The sequence below is a fragment of the Euleptes europaea genome, chromosome 17, assembly GCF_029931775.1.
Source record: "Euleptes europaea isolate rEulEur1 chromosome 17, rEulEur1.hap1, whole genome shotgun sequence".
Lineage (NCBI taxonomy): Eukaryota > Metazoa > Chordata > Lepidosauria > Squamata > Sphaerodactylidae > Euleptes > Euleptes europaea.
The window spans coordinates 622,020-638,356 of record NC_079328.1 but is presented as its reverse complement, the minus strand read 5'-3'; the positions used below and the strand labels follow the sequence as shown (position 1 = coordinate 638,356).

The 16,337-nt window shown below is 46.5% G+C and overlaps 1 protein-coding gene across 1 annotated transcript in view; it reads left to right on the top strand.

Moving 5' to 3' along the window:
- Positions 1–1,297: 1,297 nt before the first annotated feature.
- Positions 1,298–16,337, top strand: part of NFX1 (nuclear transcription factor, X-box binding 1) — a gene marked incomplete at its 5' end in the record, with an annotated part of 80,963 nt that continues 65,923 nt past the window's right edge. The window contains 4 exons of the mRNA XM_056862503.1: positions 1,298–2,300; positions 5,378–5,539; positions 7,135–7,212; positions 9,215–9,320. Coding sequence (XP_056718481.1) covers positions 1,298–2,300; positions 5,378–5,539; positions 7,135–7,212; positions 9,215–9,320 — 1,349 coding nt within the window. The remainder of the gene's footprint in view (positions 2,301–5,377; positions 5,540–7,134; positions 7,213–9,214; positions 9,321–16,337) is intronic.

The following is a 16,337-nucleotide window of genomic DNA, read 5'->3' as shown; positions in this document are numbered from 1 at the left end:
GGGGAGAGGGAAGCAGCCCCCCCACCCCCGGGAGACCCTCTCAGCGCCCCCTCTGGCGCAGCGCCGCCCCTCCCCTGGCGGCCCGAAGGCGCGCGCGTGTGTGTGTGTGTGCGTGGGGGGGGCCACAGGGGGCTCCCGGGGAAGGGACGGCCGCCCCCCCCCGGTCTCTCACCCCGCTCCCCTGGCGCCCGTGGCTGCCGCGGTGCCCCCCGCCCCTCCCCGCATCAACAGATGGTGACCCCCCCTCGTGCGGGGGGGTTTCGGGTAGATCTCGGCACTTCCCCCCCCCCCGCGGCCCCTGCTGTGATGGCTGCAAACGGGGCGGGAAACATCGAGGTGGGGGGAGGGAGGCCGGACCCCCCCCGCTCCCCGCCTCTCCCCCCCCCGCAGCTGTCGGCTGATGGTCAGAGCCGCGGCCGCGCGGATCAGGCCGACCCCCCCCGTCCCATGTCCCGGGGGCGCCGGGGGGGGGCCTGGATCTAGCGCCACGTGTGCGGGGAGGGGAGGGTTGGGGGACCTTCGCACCCGCGCGCGTTGCATTTCCCTACTGGACACGGGGAGGGGGGGTTGGAGACGAGCAGGCCCTCCTGCTCCCGCCATTCGCCCCCCCCCGTCTCCTGCAAAGGGCCACCGGCCCAGCTTTACATCAATTAAATTGAATTTTTAATCTAATTTTACCGCCGCCCCCCCCCCCCGAAGTAGGTAATTTCCCCAAAAGATTAGAAGCAGGAGCTGTTGAATCTGCCTGGCTGAAAACAACAGCAGCGAGGGGCGACCTGAGATTTGGCGGACGGGGCTGATGCCCGCTGGGGAAATGAGGCCTCCCGTCCTGTTCTTCTATAGAAGGTGGCAGGCACATTGAGGGAATGGCGCCAGACGGGGGGGGGGAGTTTCCCCCCCTCTAGTAGTCTAGGCACAACGCTGTGTGTGTCTCCCGAACAGAGCAGTCCTAAGCAGGTGTCCTCAGGGGGTAGGTCCAGCTTTATTCAGCGGGGCGGGGGGGGGGGGAGGGGGGGCTGCTCCCAGCGAACTGCTCCATTAGGATTAGCAGTCTGACTCCTGTTAGCTGTAGTGCTGCTTGTTTGGCGAGTTTAAAGTTTTTACGGAGGGAACCAGTTGATGTAATTGTCTTGGTGCTCAGGAGTCATGGCAGCACGTTGCTCTGCATAATCTCCCAACCGAGTTCCTCCTCCCCCCCACCCCCCAGACCCTTTCCCATATGAGCCTGTACTTAGACATCACATCCTCAGTTCATTCTGGATTGGCAGAATAGTAAAATCCTTATTCCTTCATTTTCTTAGGTGCCTTAAATCCTGATGCAACCAATTTCATTCCAAAGGAAATGCAGACCTGCAGTCTACATTGGAACAGTCAGTCCAGGTGGGAATTGGATCGGGATTCAAGCAGCAGCAGCTTACCACCTCCTATTCATCCTAGGCACAGTAAACATGATGGCTCTTCAGCAGACCAGAGTAACTTTTGCAGTGTAGAGAGCCAGCACAGACGGCAGCCAGATTCTTTGCTTTCTGGCAGTATGGGTAAAACAAAAAGCCGTAATTTTCAGAGTCATCGGTGGCAGAGGTCAAGGAATGATAGAGCGCATGGCAAAAACCAGGTAAAACAAGCAACTGCCAGCGGCTTAGAAGACCCTGCATGTTTAGATACCAAGCTGATTTCAGGACAAAGACTGAATCCTAGAGAATACAGTGACTTCTCCTCAGATAGTGAAAAGGAAGCTGCAGATAACAGAGGAGCAAAGCCAAAGAAGACATACACGATGCATTCACGTGGAAGAGGGTTGAAAGAAAAGGAGAAGCATCCACCCAAACGGGATAAAAAAATACCTTCCAAGTGGAAGGATGAAGTCTATGAAAACATACCAGTGGTCGATCTGACTCAGTCAGACTCTTCTGAAGCATCCTTTGGGGGGAAAGTTGTGTCAGATGGCTTTTCTGACAACAGCATTGTGCGGAGAAGATATCCTTTTGCAAACAAATGTTTTAGGGAGCCTGTGCGGAATAAAGAGACCAGCAAAAAGCAAGATATGCCTAGGAGCAAAAATGCCAGACACAGTAAGAATGCATCCCTTCCACATCCTCCTAAAGAGCGCGTCAGCGAGAAGAGGAAAGAATCTGTGCTGCACGTAAGAGGAGCAAACTTTGTGAGTGTGCCGCAGACTCAGCCTGTGTATGAAACAGCCGCACATGGTGGCAGGAAACCCCCCATCCTTCAAGAGGGACATAAAAGCAGGCACTGGAAGAAGCAAAATGATGCACCGAGGAGTAAGGAAACACACACAGGTAGATTATTCAGTTCTGAGTCTTATATTTTGAACGCCTAAAAGTCAGCTGGTGTGCATTAATGCCCTTTCAAGAGGGCTTTTTCCTAGTGTTGCTTTTCCACACACAATGTGCAAAGCTAAGTCATCTTGATAAGTAGCTTTCTATGGATGGAAATGGTACAATTAAGCAAGGGTTTTTATGGCACTTGAATTATGGTGACGTTTTGTGACATTCAAATGCACATTTGTGATTGAAGGAACAAAAACATTATGGTTTCATTAAGAGCTGTATTTAACTCATTAAAAATGGATGTGATAGTTTAATATGAACCTAGTTGATTTCTTAGTTGCGTATTGGTGGTTTTCAAAGTGTGTTGTGGAAAACTGGAGTTTCTTGCGAGATTATTGGGAATTCCTCAACCAAAAGATCAGTAACTGTTAAAACTTCCCCGAAAGACAACTTGCCCGCCACGGCCAATCCTTCTGTGGCACAGTGCCAGGCAGCAGAGAGAGGCTTGGGATGCACTGAACTCTCAGTTAATGTGGGGCAACAATGAGGTCCAGCAGGACTGCCCTGTACTGTGGGCAAACCAATAGCATGCCCTAGAGCATGTCCAATTCCTCTGGCTTGGTCATGGGTTCTGTGGTAGGCATGCAGAAGTTCCTCGGATGTCAGGGTAGAAAGAATTCCATCGCGAGGAGGCTGTGTCACAGCACTGTAAGGAGGAGGCCGTGCTTTTTCTGCAGGTCTGCAATAAACGACATCCTGAAATGTAATGCTAGGCTGCTTGGGAAGGTATTGCACTGACGTTGTAATGTCGTGCTGTGCGAGATCGCTCATCTTTGTGGCGCTGCTGGGCCGACTGGTGTTCTGACATGGCCTGCTGTTTGGCTGTTATTGCCATGCTTTACATCTGAAGGGGTAATTACATAAAGTCCGGGTGCTTGCTACTGTGATGAAACAAGTATGTGAAATATCATGACCTTTACTGGTAAGTAGTACAGTGCCTTTTGCCTCTTGGCAATGTAACAAACTAGGCTTGAAAAGCAGGATTTGGGCAATGTTTAGGCCAAATCTGCTGCCTAGCTGAAATATTTTGCACTGCCCGATATTCATTCGCTGTGCTCCTTGTTCTGTGTGGTTTGGAGCAGTGGACTCTAATCTGGAGAACCGGGTTTGATTTCCCACTCCTACACATGAAGCCAGCTGGGTGATCTTGGGCTAGTCACACTGTCTCAGTCCCACCTACCTCACAGGGAGTCTGTTGTGGGGAGGGGAAGGGAAGGTGATTGTTAGCCAATTCGATTCTTTCTTAAGTGGTAGAGAAAGTCGGCGTATAAAAACCAACTCTTCTTCTTCTTAGGAAGCGGTCCCCAACTATTAACCGTGCCAGTTGCTAGTTTAACAAAACACGACATTGGGAAGGAAAGTGGATAGAGCAAAGCTAACTCTCATGAAGCTGCCTCATACTGAATCAGACCCTAGGTCCATCAAAGTCAGTATTGTCTACTCAGACCAGCAGCGGCTCTCCAGGGTCTCAGGCAGGGATCTTTCACGTCACCTACCTGTCTAGTCCCTTTAACTGGAGATGCCAAGGATTGAACCTGGGACCTTCTGCATGCCAAGCAGATGCTCTACCACTGAGCCACGGCCCCTCCTCTCCAGCGGGGCCTTGTGCCATTACATTGTTAAAGAGGTGGTTCATCCACACCCCCACTGTTGTCTCTGAGGACAGACAAATGGGGCATGGAGATGCCTTGGCTGGGAGCTGGGCGCTGCTGACTCCTACTTTAGAGAGTCCGGTGGTGGGGCCATTTCTTCTGTGTGAGAGGAGTGGCTGACCGCTGAAGGGGTTTATGAATCTCAGTGGGCCATGCTGAATTAGTTCATTTAGGATTCAGCTAGCACATCCCCACGTTTTAGTTGCATCTCTCTCCCTAACTATGTTTTCTCTAAAGTGGTGGCACCAGCACGCTTCTCGAAGAACTGGAACAGGAGAGAAGTGGCTTCCCATCTTACTCTTGCTCAGATCCCTTCCCCCAGTAACAGAGTGGAGGACAATATTTCTGTCTGTAGCGTCATTGGGTGGGAACACATTGTGGGGTCTCATTTACACTAATCGGTAAACAAAGAAACCGCAGACAGTGGAGTCGCTTGGTAACTTTAAACTCACCTCTTATAAGGCTGAAACGGACATAACGCATGTGTGCCGTCAAGTCACAGCTGACTTATGGTGACCCCGTAGGGTTTTCAAGGCAAGAGAGGTTCGGAAGTGGTTGGCCATCGCCTGGCTGAGAGAGTTCGGAAACTGACTGGCCCAAGGTCGCCCAGCAGGCTTCATGGGGAGGAGTGGGGAATCGAACCCAGTTCTCCTGATCAGAGTCCGCTGCTTTTAACCACAGGCAAAGCACACATGTGGCGTCTTCTGTGAGTGCCTTGTCATGTTAAAAGTACTTAACATGTGTGCCAACCGTGTCAGGGTCAGTATTCATGAACACATCTGCCTAGGCTGTTGATTGCTGCTTTCTGTGGGCGAGTTGGCCGAAGCAGTAGAGGTGCAGGTGAGCCTCCGTGAGCAAAGGGGCCTCTGCTCTCAACTACGGTTGCATCTGTTGCAACCCACATCGATAAGGTCAGGTTTCTTTTCGGAAAGAATTAGGCGGTTGGGTGGGGAATTTGTGACAAGTAGAACGTATAAGCAATATACATTCGTGTTTCTGTAATAAGGAAATACTGTAGCATCCCGGTCCCCTGAAGAGTTGAGGTGCATCCGAGCCCAGTGACGAGTTCCTTTAGGTACCTCTGCAGAGGATGAATACAGACAGCAAGGGGTTCGTGTTTATCAGAAGCGTTTGATGTTAAATTCTCATATGAGCCTGTCTGTAAGGGAAATGGTTAGGAAAGATAAATTTTTAAAAGAAATGTATTCTGACAGCAAAAATAACATTTATGAATCTGAAGTTGCCGTCAGGAACATGGTTAAGTGTTTAAAATGTTAACGGAACTGTTGCTTTTGCTTCACCCTGACTACTCTCCTACCATTTATTCTTGGGATAACACTTGTGTGTGTGTGTCCTCAATTTTTTTTTTATCAGGGTCTCTAATAGAGCAGCTTACCTCAGAGAAATACGAGTGCATGGTGTGTTGCGAGGTGGTCCGCGTGGTGGCCCCAGTGTGGAGCTGTCAGAATTGCTATCATGTATTCCACTTGAACTGCATTAAGAAATGGGCACGTTCACCAGCAGCACAGGCCGAAGGTTAGTATGTGCTCCCAGTTGCTAAATGTGTGCAGACGGTCATGGTGTCAGATCAACTGGAAGAAGGCGGAGTGTTTGGCTCTATGTTGTGCGGTCATTATGCTAGCGAATAGCCTGGTTCTAGGCATGATGAACTATATCAAAATCCAAAAATCTCAAGCACATATTTTGGCAGCACCATTGAGTTTTACTGGTTGACATGATGCGTGGCAAAAAGGGGGTTTGAATGTCAGGCTGTTGTGGCCCTGCACTACTGATGGTACTGATGCTACAACATGGTGAGACGCATTCACTGAAGACTCAACCATGCGTCAGAAGCACACAGTGAAGACAGGCTGTAAGTTAATGCTTTATGACGAAAACTCTGATCCAGAAGCAAAATGTTACATCTGTGAAAATACTGATGCCAGTTAACATACATTCCAGGAAATTTCTTCCTATTACACGGACCTACCCGTTCTGTGAGACTTTCCTTGCACAAATACTTGTGAGGATGATAATATAGCAGGGAAATTAAATATCAACATAGTGCCTAAATGATATTGGCACATTCACACTTCCCCCCCTTCATTGGATATTTCAGGTCTTGGATAAGGTTGTACTAATTATAGATGCAATACTTCAGTTTTTGCGAAGTCTTTTGCCTTCACTTTTTAACTAAAATTTCCACAGTTTGGAGAACTTGCCTTGTGCTTTTTTGAAGTCTCACTTTAGTTTTTGAGCAGTTAAAGGTGTAATTGTGTTACATGTAAATGCATACCTGGCTCTCAAGTGCTCCCCCCCAGTTTTCAGCCTCATATTCTGTTGCCTCCTGCTCAGTTCTTTTCTTGTGACAAGATTACCCAGCTGAAAAAAAAAACCCAGCATAGCTGCTGATGGGTGCTGTATTTTGCCATTGTCCTTTAGATGAACAGAAAAAAGTAGAGGGAATGCTCTCACCACCCACGCACCTGCTTGTTTCCCCTTTGCATCCAGGGCTAGGTATTTGTGAGACTGTTTGGCGTGCAGCCAGTGCAAAGTTGTGCTATTTCTGCCACCACATGATGTGAAGTAGAGGAGGCACGCACAGCCGCTGCTTCTTCCCCGCAGAGATGTTAGCCAGCTGCGAGTAATGCGGCAGGGCCAGTGGCTGGGACTCTGTATGGCTTTATAAATGCTGGCACCTCCTTCGGTCTTAGCATAGTAGGTACCAGGGATCTTTCCCGTCTGTAAAAGCACGGTAACCATTGCTGACTTAGTAAGTGTTCTGGTGGCTGATCTAGTTGTTGGCTGGAGTGAGTCAGTAACTGGGATAAATGAGAGAATGCTCAGACTAATGAGAGATCTGCATAGAAGAGGTTTTACAGTATCAGAATAGCTGTGAGTGCTAAGAAAGTATCTCCCAGGGAACACTTTATTTGATACTTTTGACAGTTGGCTATGATCTGTGTGAATGCATCTGGAATAGTTTTATGCACATGCGATTCCCCCCCCCCCAATTATATGCTAATAGAAGTATTGCAGCATTTGAAACAATCACACAAATCCAGAGACACAATTCCTTTATATGTTAAGAATCTGTATTTTTAAAAAATCTTAATTTTTTCCCTTGGCAGATGGCAATAGTGGTTGGCGCTGCCCAGCTTGTCAAAATGTTTCATCGCACATTCCTAGTGCTTACACCTGTTTCTGTGGTGAGTGTTTTTCATATTGGGAATTGCCTTGATGTTCTTTAAGGAAGACTTAGGCAGGGGTCTGAAACTTGCATCATTTCAGCAAATGCTTCCTAGCTACATAAATAGCATTTCCCCCATGTAGCGTTATGAACTTTTAACATGTTAACCGTAACCTTTTAACCTTATATTACAATGCCAGTCTTTTATAGCTGCCGTCTTTTGCATTTATCTGCAGTGAATTTCATCTTGCGGTTCTCCCGATCCCCCTTTCTCGTTCCGTGCTGAGGGGGAGAGAGAGAGAGAGAGAGAGAGAGAGAGAGACTGCTTGTTTGCCAGAATGCTTATTTGGAGTTTCATTTTCTCCTTCTCCTTTTCTCCTCAGAAGAAATGAGACACCAGAGGCTTTTTCAAGTTAACACCAAAAAACAGAGATTTAGTAAACACTGCAGTATTTTATAAGTTTCACTTCAGAGAAGGCATAGAGCTTTCATGGCTTAGTTGGTACAGTATTACAATCCTTAGATTCAGTTTACAAATTCAGTTCAGTTCCCAGAACTTCTTATAGAGAAGTTGGAGACCATACAATCTCTCTTCCCCAGAGAAACACAGAAATAGGGAGATTTCTCCTCAAATCTCTCTTCCAGTTCTCACTACAGGTCTACCCCACTTTTGTGGCAGTAATCCCTAAACAACACCCTGTATTTGGAACATCTCCTTCCCCAGAGCCTCTTCCCTTCCAGTGACCTGAGGAAGGGTCCCTTTCCCTCCCAGTCTCTGCCTGTCGCTCCGCAAGATTTGTTTCACACCAGTTTAGGCAGAACTGAATCCTCAAGTTCCCAGAGTCAAAGAACAGCTGCTGAACACGCAGGTTACCAAAACCAGAATACTCTGTGTGTTAAATGTATATGCTTATGACTTTGTTAATGAGCAATAAATGACGACTACTAAAAATCAGGATACAATCCCTTTCTTCAAAACAGAGTGAGCTCCTTAGCCCTGCCCACTCCCTTCCTTTGAGCGACTTTCAAAGATTAACTCTTTGTTCACCACAACTGTATTTATTCTGTCCTTTTATTACTTTTCCACTTTTCACTTTATGTTGTAAGCAAATGTTCCCTTCGTTGTTGCATTGGGAAAGATCCATGCAAGTCATTAGAACACCACTGAAGCCGTGCAGAATGCTTTTCAATAATCTTTTAAACTGGTTGATACGTATGTCTGTGTCTATCATCTTTCTTTCTCTCTGGGTGTATAACTCAACTGAAAAACTGGTATGGATAAAATTCTTACATTCTTTCTCTTCCATTTATGTCTGTGTGCCTAACATTGCTGTGTATGGATATATCAAACAACCTTACTTCCCTGCCTTGGGAAAGATTTTTATGAAATGCACCTGTGCCGTATGGTGTGGATCCTGCCATTTTGTCGGCTGCTGTACAGTTTTCTGTCACTATGGAAACATTCAGCTCCATTTTTTAGATACAGCTTGAATGATGTATGTTTAGATTTATAATGAGATACTAAGTTAAGTAACAGTTACAGTTGTAGCTGAATATCTGAGGTTGAGAGAATATATTGGTAGAAGGATAAAAGAGAATATGTGGGGCTACTAACTTGCAAGGACTGTGGAAACTTGGATTGTATTTACAGGTGAAGATTTGTGTAGGAGACCGGCGTACAAAGGAATGGAGGACAAAAAAAGAGGAAGAAAGGGGCGCTGTGAACTATGAACTAAGGACATTAGCTGGGCATTTGATACTGATTCATGGTTCTCAGGTAAATTATTAACAGTGCAATCCTGTGCCAGGTTACTCCCATCTAAGCCCACTAATTTTACTGCGCTTAGACTGGAGTAACTGAAGCATACGTTTATACTGTTAATCTGTTGGGAGATTATCAAAGAGCTCTGATAACTTTACAGGAGGAAAGACATTTGTAATCTGAATTGTAACTATGTTTAATTGTTTTGTTTAAATTTCATATAAAAATGTAAATTTTGGATATTTGCTTCCTTTTGTAGGTCGGGTTAAAAACCCTGAGTGGAACAGAAATGAAATTCCACACAGTTGTGGGGAACTCTGTAGAAAAAGAAGATCTGTTCAGGATTGCCCTCATTTATGTAATATGTAAGTATGCTTATAAAAAATTATGATGGACTAGATGATGTGCCTGAACTCTTGGAACAATTCGCAGTTTGTGTGTTAAGTGCTGTCAAGTTGCTTCTGACTTACTCCAACCCTATTGTGGACAGCCTTGCTCAGGTCTTCCAAACTGAGGGCCGTGGCTTCCTTTATAGAGTCAATCCATCTCATGTTGGGTCTTCCTCTTTTCTTACCGCCTTCAACTTTTCCTAGCATTATTGTCTTTTCCAGTGACTCTTGTCTTCTCATAATGTGACCAAAGTATGATAGCCTAAGTTCAGTCATTTTAGCTTCTTTTGATCTTATTTGTCTTTTTGGCTGTCCTTTTTTGGCTGCCCACTTATTTGTGTTTTTGGCTGTCCACAGTATTTGTAAGAGCCCCGTGGCGCAGAGTGGTAAGCTGCAGTACTGCAGTCCTGAGCTCTGCTCACGAACTGAGTTCGATCCTGACGGAAGTTGGTTTCAGGTAGCCGGCTCAAGGTTGACTCAGCCTTCCATCCTTCCGAGGTCGGTCAAATGAGTACCCAGCTTGCTGGGGGTAAAGGGAAGATGACTGGGGAAGGCACTGGCAAACCACCCCGCAAACAAAGTCTGCCTAGAAAACGTCGGGATTTGACGTCACCCCATGGGTCAGGAATGACCCGGTGCTTGCACAGGGGACCTTTACCTTTTTACAGTATTTGTAAAACTCTCCTCCAACGTCCCATTTCAAATGAGTCAACTTTCTTCCCGTCAGCTTTCTTCATTATAGAAAGAGAATTATAGAGTTGCAAGGAACCACCAGGGTCCGGCCCACTGCTCAATACAGGAAATTCACAACTACCTCCCCCCCACACCCCCAGTGACCCCTACTCCATTCCCAGAAGATGATAACAAAAACCCTCCAGGATCCCTTGCCAATCTGGCCTGAAGGGAAATTGCTTCCTGACCCCAAAGTGGCGTTTGGCATTGTCCTTGGCATGTAAAAAAGGGCCACAAGAGCCAAACACTGACGCAACCTTTCCTGCCCTCCCTCTGATGATCTGCCTAAGTTCACAAAATCAGCATTGCTGACAGATGGCCATCTAGCCTCTACTTAAAAACCTCCAGAGAGCTCACCACCTCCTGAGGAAGCCTGTTCCACTGAAGAACTGCTCAAACTGTCAGAAAGTTGTTCCTAATGTTTAGCCGAAAACTCTTTTGGTTTAATTTCAACAAGTTGGTTCTGGTCCCAACTTCTGAGGCAACAGAAAACAACTCTGCACCATCCTCTCAATGGCAGCCCTTCAGATACTTGAAGATGGTTATCATATCCCCTCTCAGTCATCTCCTCTCCAGGCTATACATACCCGGCTCCTTTGACCTTTCCTCATAGGACTTGATCTCCAGATCCCTCACCATCTTCGTTGCTCTACTCTGAACATGTTCTAGCTTGTCTGCATCCTTCTTAAACTGTGGTGCCCAAAACTGAACACAGTACTCTAGGGCAGTGATGGTGAACCTTTTAGAGACTGAGTGCCCAAACTGCAACCCAAAACCCACTTATTTATCGCAAAGTGCCAACACGGCAATTTAACCTGAATACTGAGGTTTCCTCCCAGCTGGGCGTTAGGGAGTCCAGGGAAGGGGGGGCGCTTTGGAGCGGCGGGGAGTCCAGGGAAGGGGGGGGTGCTTTGAACTGCTCCGCGCTGCCTCAAAGCCCCCGCCGCCCAGCTGGGCAGCGGGAGTCCAGGGAAGGCAGACGCGACGGCTGCGCGTGCCCACAGAGAGGGCTCGGCGTGCCAAGTCCGGCACCCGTGCCATAGGTTCGCCAACACAGCTCTAGGGGATGTCTAACTAGAGCAGAGTAAAGTGATACCATCACTTCCTGTGATGTGATCACTATACTTCTGTTTATACAGCCCAATTATAAAATCTCCAGTCACTTCTAGAAGCTTTACTGAGTATAAGGGCAGGCTAAGGGAGGCCCATCATTCCTAGCAGCCCATTCTCCTAAGGTCTTGTTTAGGATGGCAATCATAGGTTTCTTATTGCATGCAGGAATATTTTCTATCAAGTACCAATATTACTTAATGCAGTAAGAAACCTATGATTGCCTTTAGGAGGACTAAGAATTTAAGGGAACATCTGGTTGAGAGCAACACTAAAAATGTGTAAGTCATCAAGGGATTCTACCTGGCACGAATCTGCCTCTGGGGCATTTTGCCTGTGGAAATTGTAATTGTTGTAAACTAACACGTAATATGAAAGACTTTCTCAATCCTTTAGATGAGAAAAAATATATACGAAAGGATTTCACAACCTGCAACTTTACACAGGTTACCGTATTTTTCTGTGTATAAGATGATGTTTTTTAATAAAAAATGTTAGTAAAAAATTGGGGGTTGTCTTATACACGGAATATATGGAAAAATATGGGCGGGGGAGAGAGCGGAGGCCATTGGAAGGCCTGATTCCGGCTGGCCTGGGCAGCTGGGCTCTTCCCCACCCACTCTCTTCACAGCCCGTCACCCCATCAGAAAGGCTGGACCCAGGGGACATGAGATCAATACAAGACTGTCAGACTTTTTTAAAAAATTAAACTTATTCCTCTGTTTTTAATTTGTTTCGGATTCCCCTTTCATGCACCGGGGTTATACTCGTTTCAAGCTGCCAGATCACAGTGCGGTTATTCCAAAGCAGCCTCCCCTCCTCTTGAGGGAAAGCGCCGCAGGAGCCCCCTACACTGGGGCCTGGGTGAGTGGCCGAGGAAGTGGAGGGAGCTAAGGGCTTCTCGGCAGCCATTCTGATGTCGGGCACAACCAGCCCACACACCCGAGTTCCGCAGTATGCCCAGAAGGATGTCGACGGCAGGATGAGGATTGCGCCGCCAGTCAGCAGCAGCGGGCATCCTCGCGAAGCATTTGCAGCTCTGGGCGGCTGTTAATCAAGCCTCCGTCCAGCGCTCGACTCTCCCCTCCTTCCCCTCCCTTTGCCTCACTCTGCCGCGTCGCCCTTTCGCTCTGTCGCAGCCTTGCTGCTTCCCAGCGTGGCTGTTCCTGCCAACAATTCCTCCTCCAACAATCCATCACCGCGGCCCGCACGCCGCCTCCCTGCCCTCCCTTTGCTCTCCTCCCTGCTGCTTTTACACTCCTCCCTCCTCCTCCTCAGAGCTGAGTGCAGGGCCCATGGGACACTCTCGGCCGGCATCCAGCCTTCTGATGGGCCCTGCTCTCTTCCCCTCTCGTATTTTTCCATGTGTAAGATGCCCCCATGCATAAGACGACCCCTGATTTCTTAATTTTTGTTTTCAAAAAATAGGGGTCGTCCTATACATGGGGGCGTCTTATACACGGAAAAATATGGTATATACGTCATCCAGTGCCCCTGCAATAAGCTTTATGTTGGAAAAACAACAAGGGATTTAAGAAAACTTATAGGAGAACATACAAGTAATATAAAACTGAAAAGAACAAGTGCCCCATTAGCAAAACACTTTATTGAAAATAATCATAATCCTTCTGAGTTGATATTCTGGGCAGTACAGAAAATAACTTGTAAAAATGAGAAGTTGCTATTGAAAAAAGAAGCAGATTGGATTGTTATACACTGACACCCAAAAGGTTAAATTTATCCCTAGAATTGCATCAGCTTTTGTAAATTAGAGAGATACTAGTATATAGTAAGGTCCTTTCATTAGCAATTTATTCTCATAAGAACTACTGCAATAACTACAGGTTGGTAGTACGCATTTAGGCACAAATAACTTTTTTAAAAGTTTGAGCTAAAACCTGTTACGTGCTATACAGCTGTATATTATCTATCTCACTAGGATTTTTTCCTCTTTCTCCTCAGTACAATCTCAAAGACTAATAAGCTCTGGCAGTTTTTTTTGTATAGGATATAGCTTCATCCCCAAAGAAGCCCCTTGGGCAAAACGCGCAGGGAATTTTTATTCTGAGTAATCTACACGGTCAAAAGTTGATTTTCCTCTAAAATTCTCTTGTATGCTCTGGTAAACACCATGAATTTGCAATATGATCTTTAGTGCCTCTTGCTTTTTTGAATCCAGCTTGAACATCTGGCATTTCTCATTCCATATATGGCAATACTCTTTGTTGTAAGGTTTTGAGTATCGCTTTACTCGCATGAGAAATTAATGCTATGGTCTGATAGTTGCTGAGGTCTTTGGTGTCTCCTTTTTTGACAATTGGAATGTAAATTGAGCATTTCCATTCTGCTCTCAGTGTAACTTTTGCTTCACTTTCTAAAACTGTAGGTTCTTCTTCAAATGTTTCTTATTGGAAGGAATCTGCCATCTTTTGTCTCTTTTGTATAGTACTTCAGATTATTGTTTCCATATTTTCTTATTTTGTTCTGTTCAGTTAATGTATCACTATCTTGATCTTTCAGCATGCCTAACCTTGCTTTAAATTTCCCTTTGATTTCTTGATTTTTGTGGAACAGCTCTCTTGTTCTCCTTTTTTTGTTGTTCTTTTCTATTATAATCTCTTTGTCTCTAGGTACGAGTCACCGAAACTCTGCGTTTAGACTTTTGATTCTGTTTCTGTCCCCTTTTACTTTTGCTTCTTGTCTATCTTAAGAGTCATTCATCGAGGTTAAATGTGAGGATTTCTGTAACTTTCGGTAATAATTGGTCCATTTAGCCCCAGGCAGCAGGAACCATCATGAGGTCCTGGCGGGACTTTCAGACTAGGATCTGGGAGGCCTGGGTTCAAATCCCCTTCTGCCGTGGAACCTTTCTGGGTGACCTTTGGCCAGTCAGGTTCTCCCACCTCATCTGCCTTTAAGGGTGGTTATGAGGATAAAATGGAGAAGGGGAGAATGATCTTGTAAGCCGCATCTGGTCCCCAATGAGGAGAAAGTCAGTTATAAGTACGTAAAAGAAAGGGGGGAAAATCTTTGAAAACGTTTTATAGAAGGACATAAGGAGAGCTGGTACAGACATTACAGTGGAGATCCTTAACTTTGTGTAAGTAAGTAGGAGCAGCTGCTGAATCACATATTCCCTTTTGTTTAGTGGAAATCCTTAGTGGAAATCCCCTGTCAGCATTTATCACAGAGACGTGTTACATGGAATTTATCACAGAGACGTACTACATGGAATCTATGGTTAAGCAGAAAGACAAGGGGAATTTCAACTCCAGAAAGGAAGGGTAGGGGTGAGAGAAGGCATGAACTTGCTTCCCATCCCTTAACCACTGGATTCTTTGTTTTGCATCTACATCACAGCCTCTGATTCTGTGGTGGCAGGGGAGATGTGTTCGCTGTTATTATATCAGGTGCCTTCTCAAGAATCTTAGCTTTCGTTTGGGGGAAATACTTCTCTGTAATGTTAAAGAATGACGTTAATTACTATGGACACTTGGACTGAAATGGGAGCATCACACAATGATCAGGAAGTGGGGGTTTCAATGCCCTCTACAGCTTTCTGTTTTTTCTTCATTGCCTCTGCTCTTCTTCCTGTTGCTGCCTCTCTGTCCATTTCCAGGACCTTTCCCCTTAGATCTTTGCCACAGCCTGTGCAGAATTTTTGTTTCATCTGTACAGTGTGCCCTGTTATTAGATATAAACAAGTGGAAACCCACAAGGACTTATGGGAGGCATCTCATTTCCCACCTTTTCCTTTCCTGAAAGCCCCCATAGATTTTTCCCTTTTCCTGCTTCCTTCTCTCCTTAGGGTTGCCAGCTCCAGGTTGGGAAATTCCTGGAGATTTGGGTGTGGAGCCTTGGGAGGCAAGGTTTGACTAGGATGGCAACCCTAGTTCCCCTGGGGGAAATGGCTGCTTTGGAGGGTGGAGTCTGCGGCATTAAACCCTTCTGACTCCTCCCCTCCTCCAACCCTCTCCTCTCCAGGCTCCACCCCTCAAATTTCCAGGAATTTCCCAATTTGAAGTTGGCAACCCTATCTCCTTCCACCTACCTTTATCTGTCTTAAGTTTTTTGCCTCCCTCCCCTCTGCAGCTTCTATTTCGGAAAACGACAGTCTTTCTCCACAGTGGGGTCCGAAGCAGCTTACATTAGTCTCCTCTCCTTTTTATCTGTACAACAACTCTGTGAGGTAGGTTAGGCTGAAGGTATGTGACTGGTCCGGAATCACCCAGTGAGTTTCCACGGCGTGATGGGGATTTGAACCTGGGTCTCCCAGACCATGCTCTGGAGCTCTAACTGCTATACCACACTGGCCTTCATAGGGTGGCTGCTGTTGAACAGTAGCAAGCAGCCAGGCCTAGTTGAGTCATGCAAGTCTGGTGGTATCAAGTCACCCAGAGGATGCTGCCAGGCCTAGGGTTGCCAACCTCCAGGTGGGACCTGGACATCCCTCAAAATTACAACTGAACTCCAGATGACAGTGATCAGTTCCCTTGGAGAAAATGGCTGTTTTGGAGGGTGGATTTTATGGCATTTATAGCCTGCTGAGGCCTCTTCCCTCCCCAAACCCTGCCCTCCTCAGACTTCACCACAAAATCTCAAGGAATTTCCCAACCTGGAGCTGGCAACCCTAGCCAGGCCTGGCCCAGCGCGTCCTCCCTTAAAGGCCAAAGTAGGCCTGGGAAGGGCCCTGCCCCTTCCTGCTGCATTTTATTTACAGAAATCCAGCCTGGAATACTGTGGTTGCCTAATAACAGCGACTGAGGGAATCTGTTACTTAAAGCTACAGGCGCTTCTTTCATCATTTTCAGGTTTAAACTCCAACGTATATATTTTTTAATTTTGCATTTTTCTGCAGACCTGGGGCCCTTTTCAGGTTTGTAGAAAGATATGTCTTGCCCATTTACAGCTCCAGTCACCGGAATTAAGTATCTAAAGATTTAGCCGACTTCACTATTAGAATATAAGACAAGTGGGGGCCCACAAGAAACTTGGGAGAGCAGCTATTCCATTCACCCGACCTTTGCTTCCTCCCCTCTCCCCCTACTTCTCTCAGTCTTTCTCCCTCCTGCCACCCCTTTTCTTACTCTTACTCTGTAATTTTTGTTTCAGTTCAGAAATATTAGTATTGTAGTTACTCTCTCATACTAC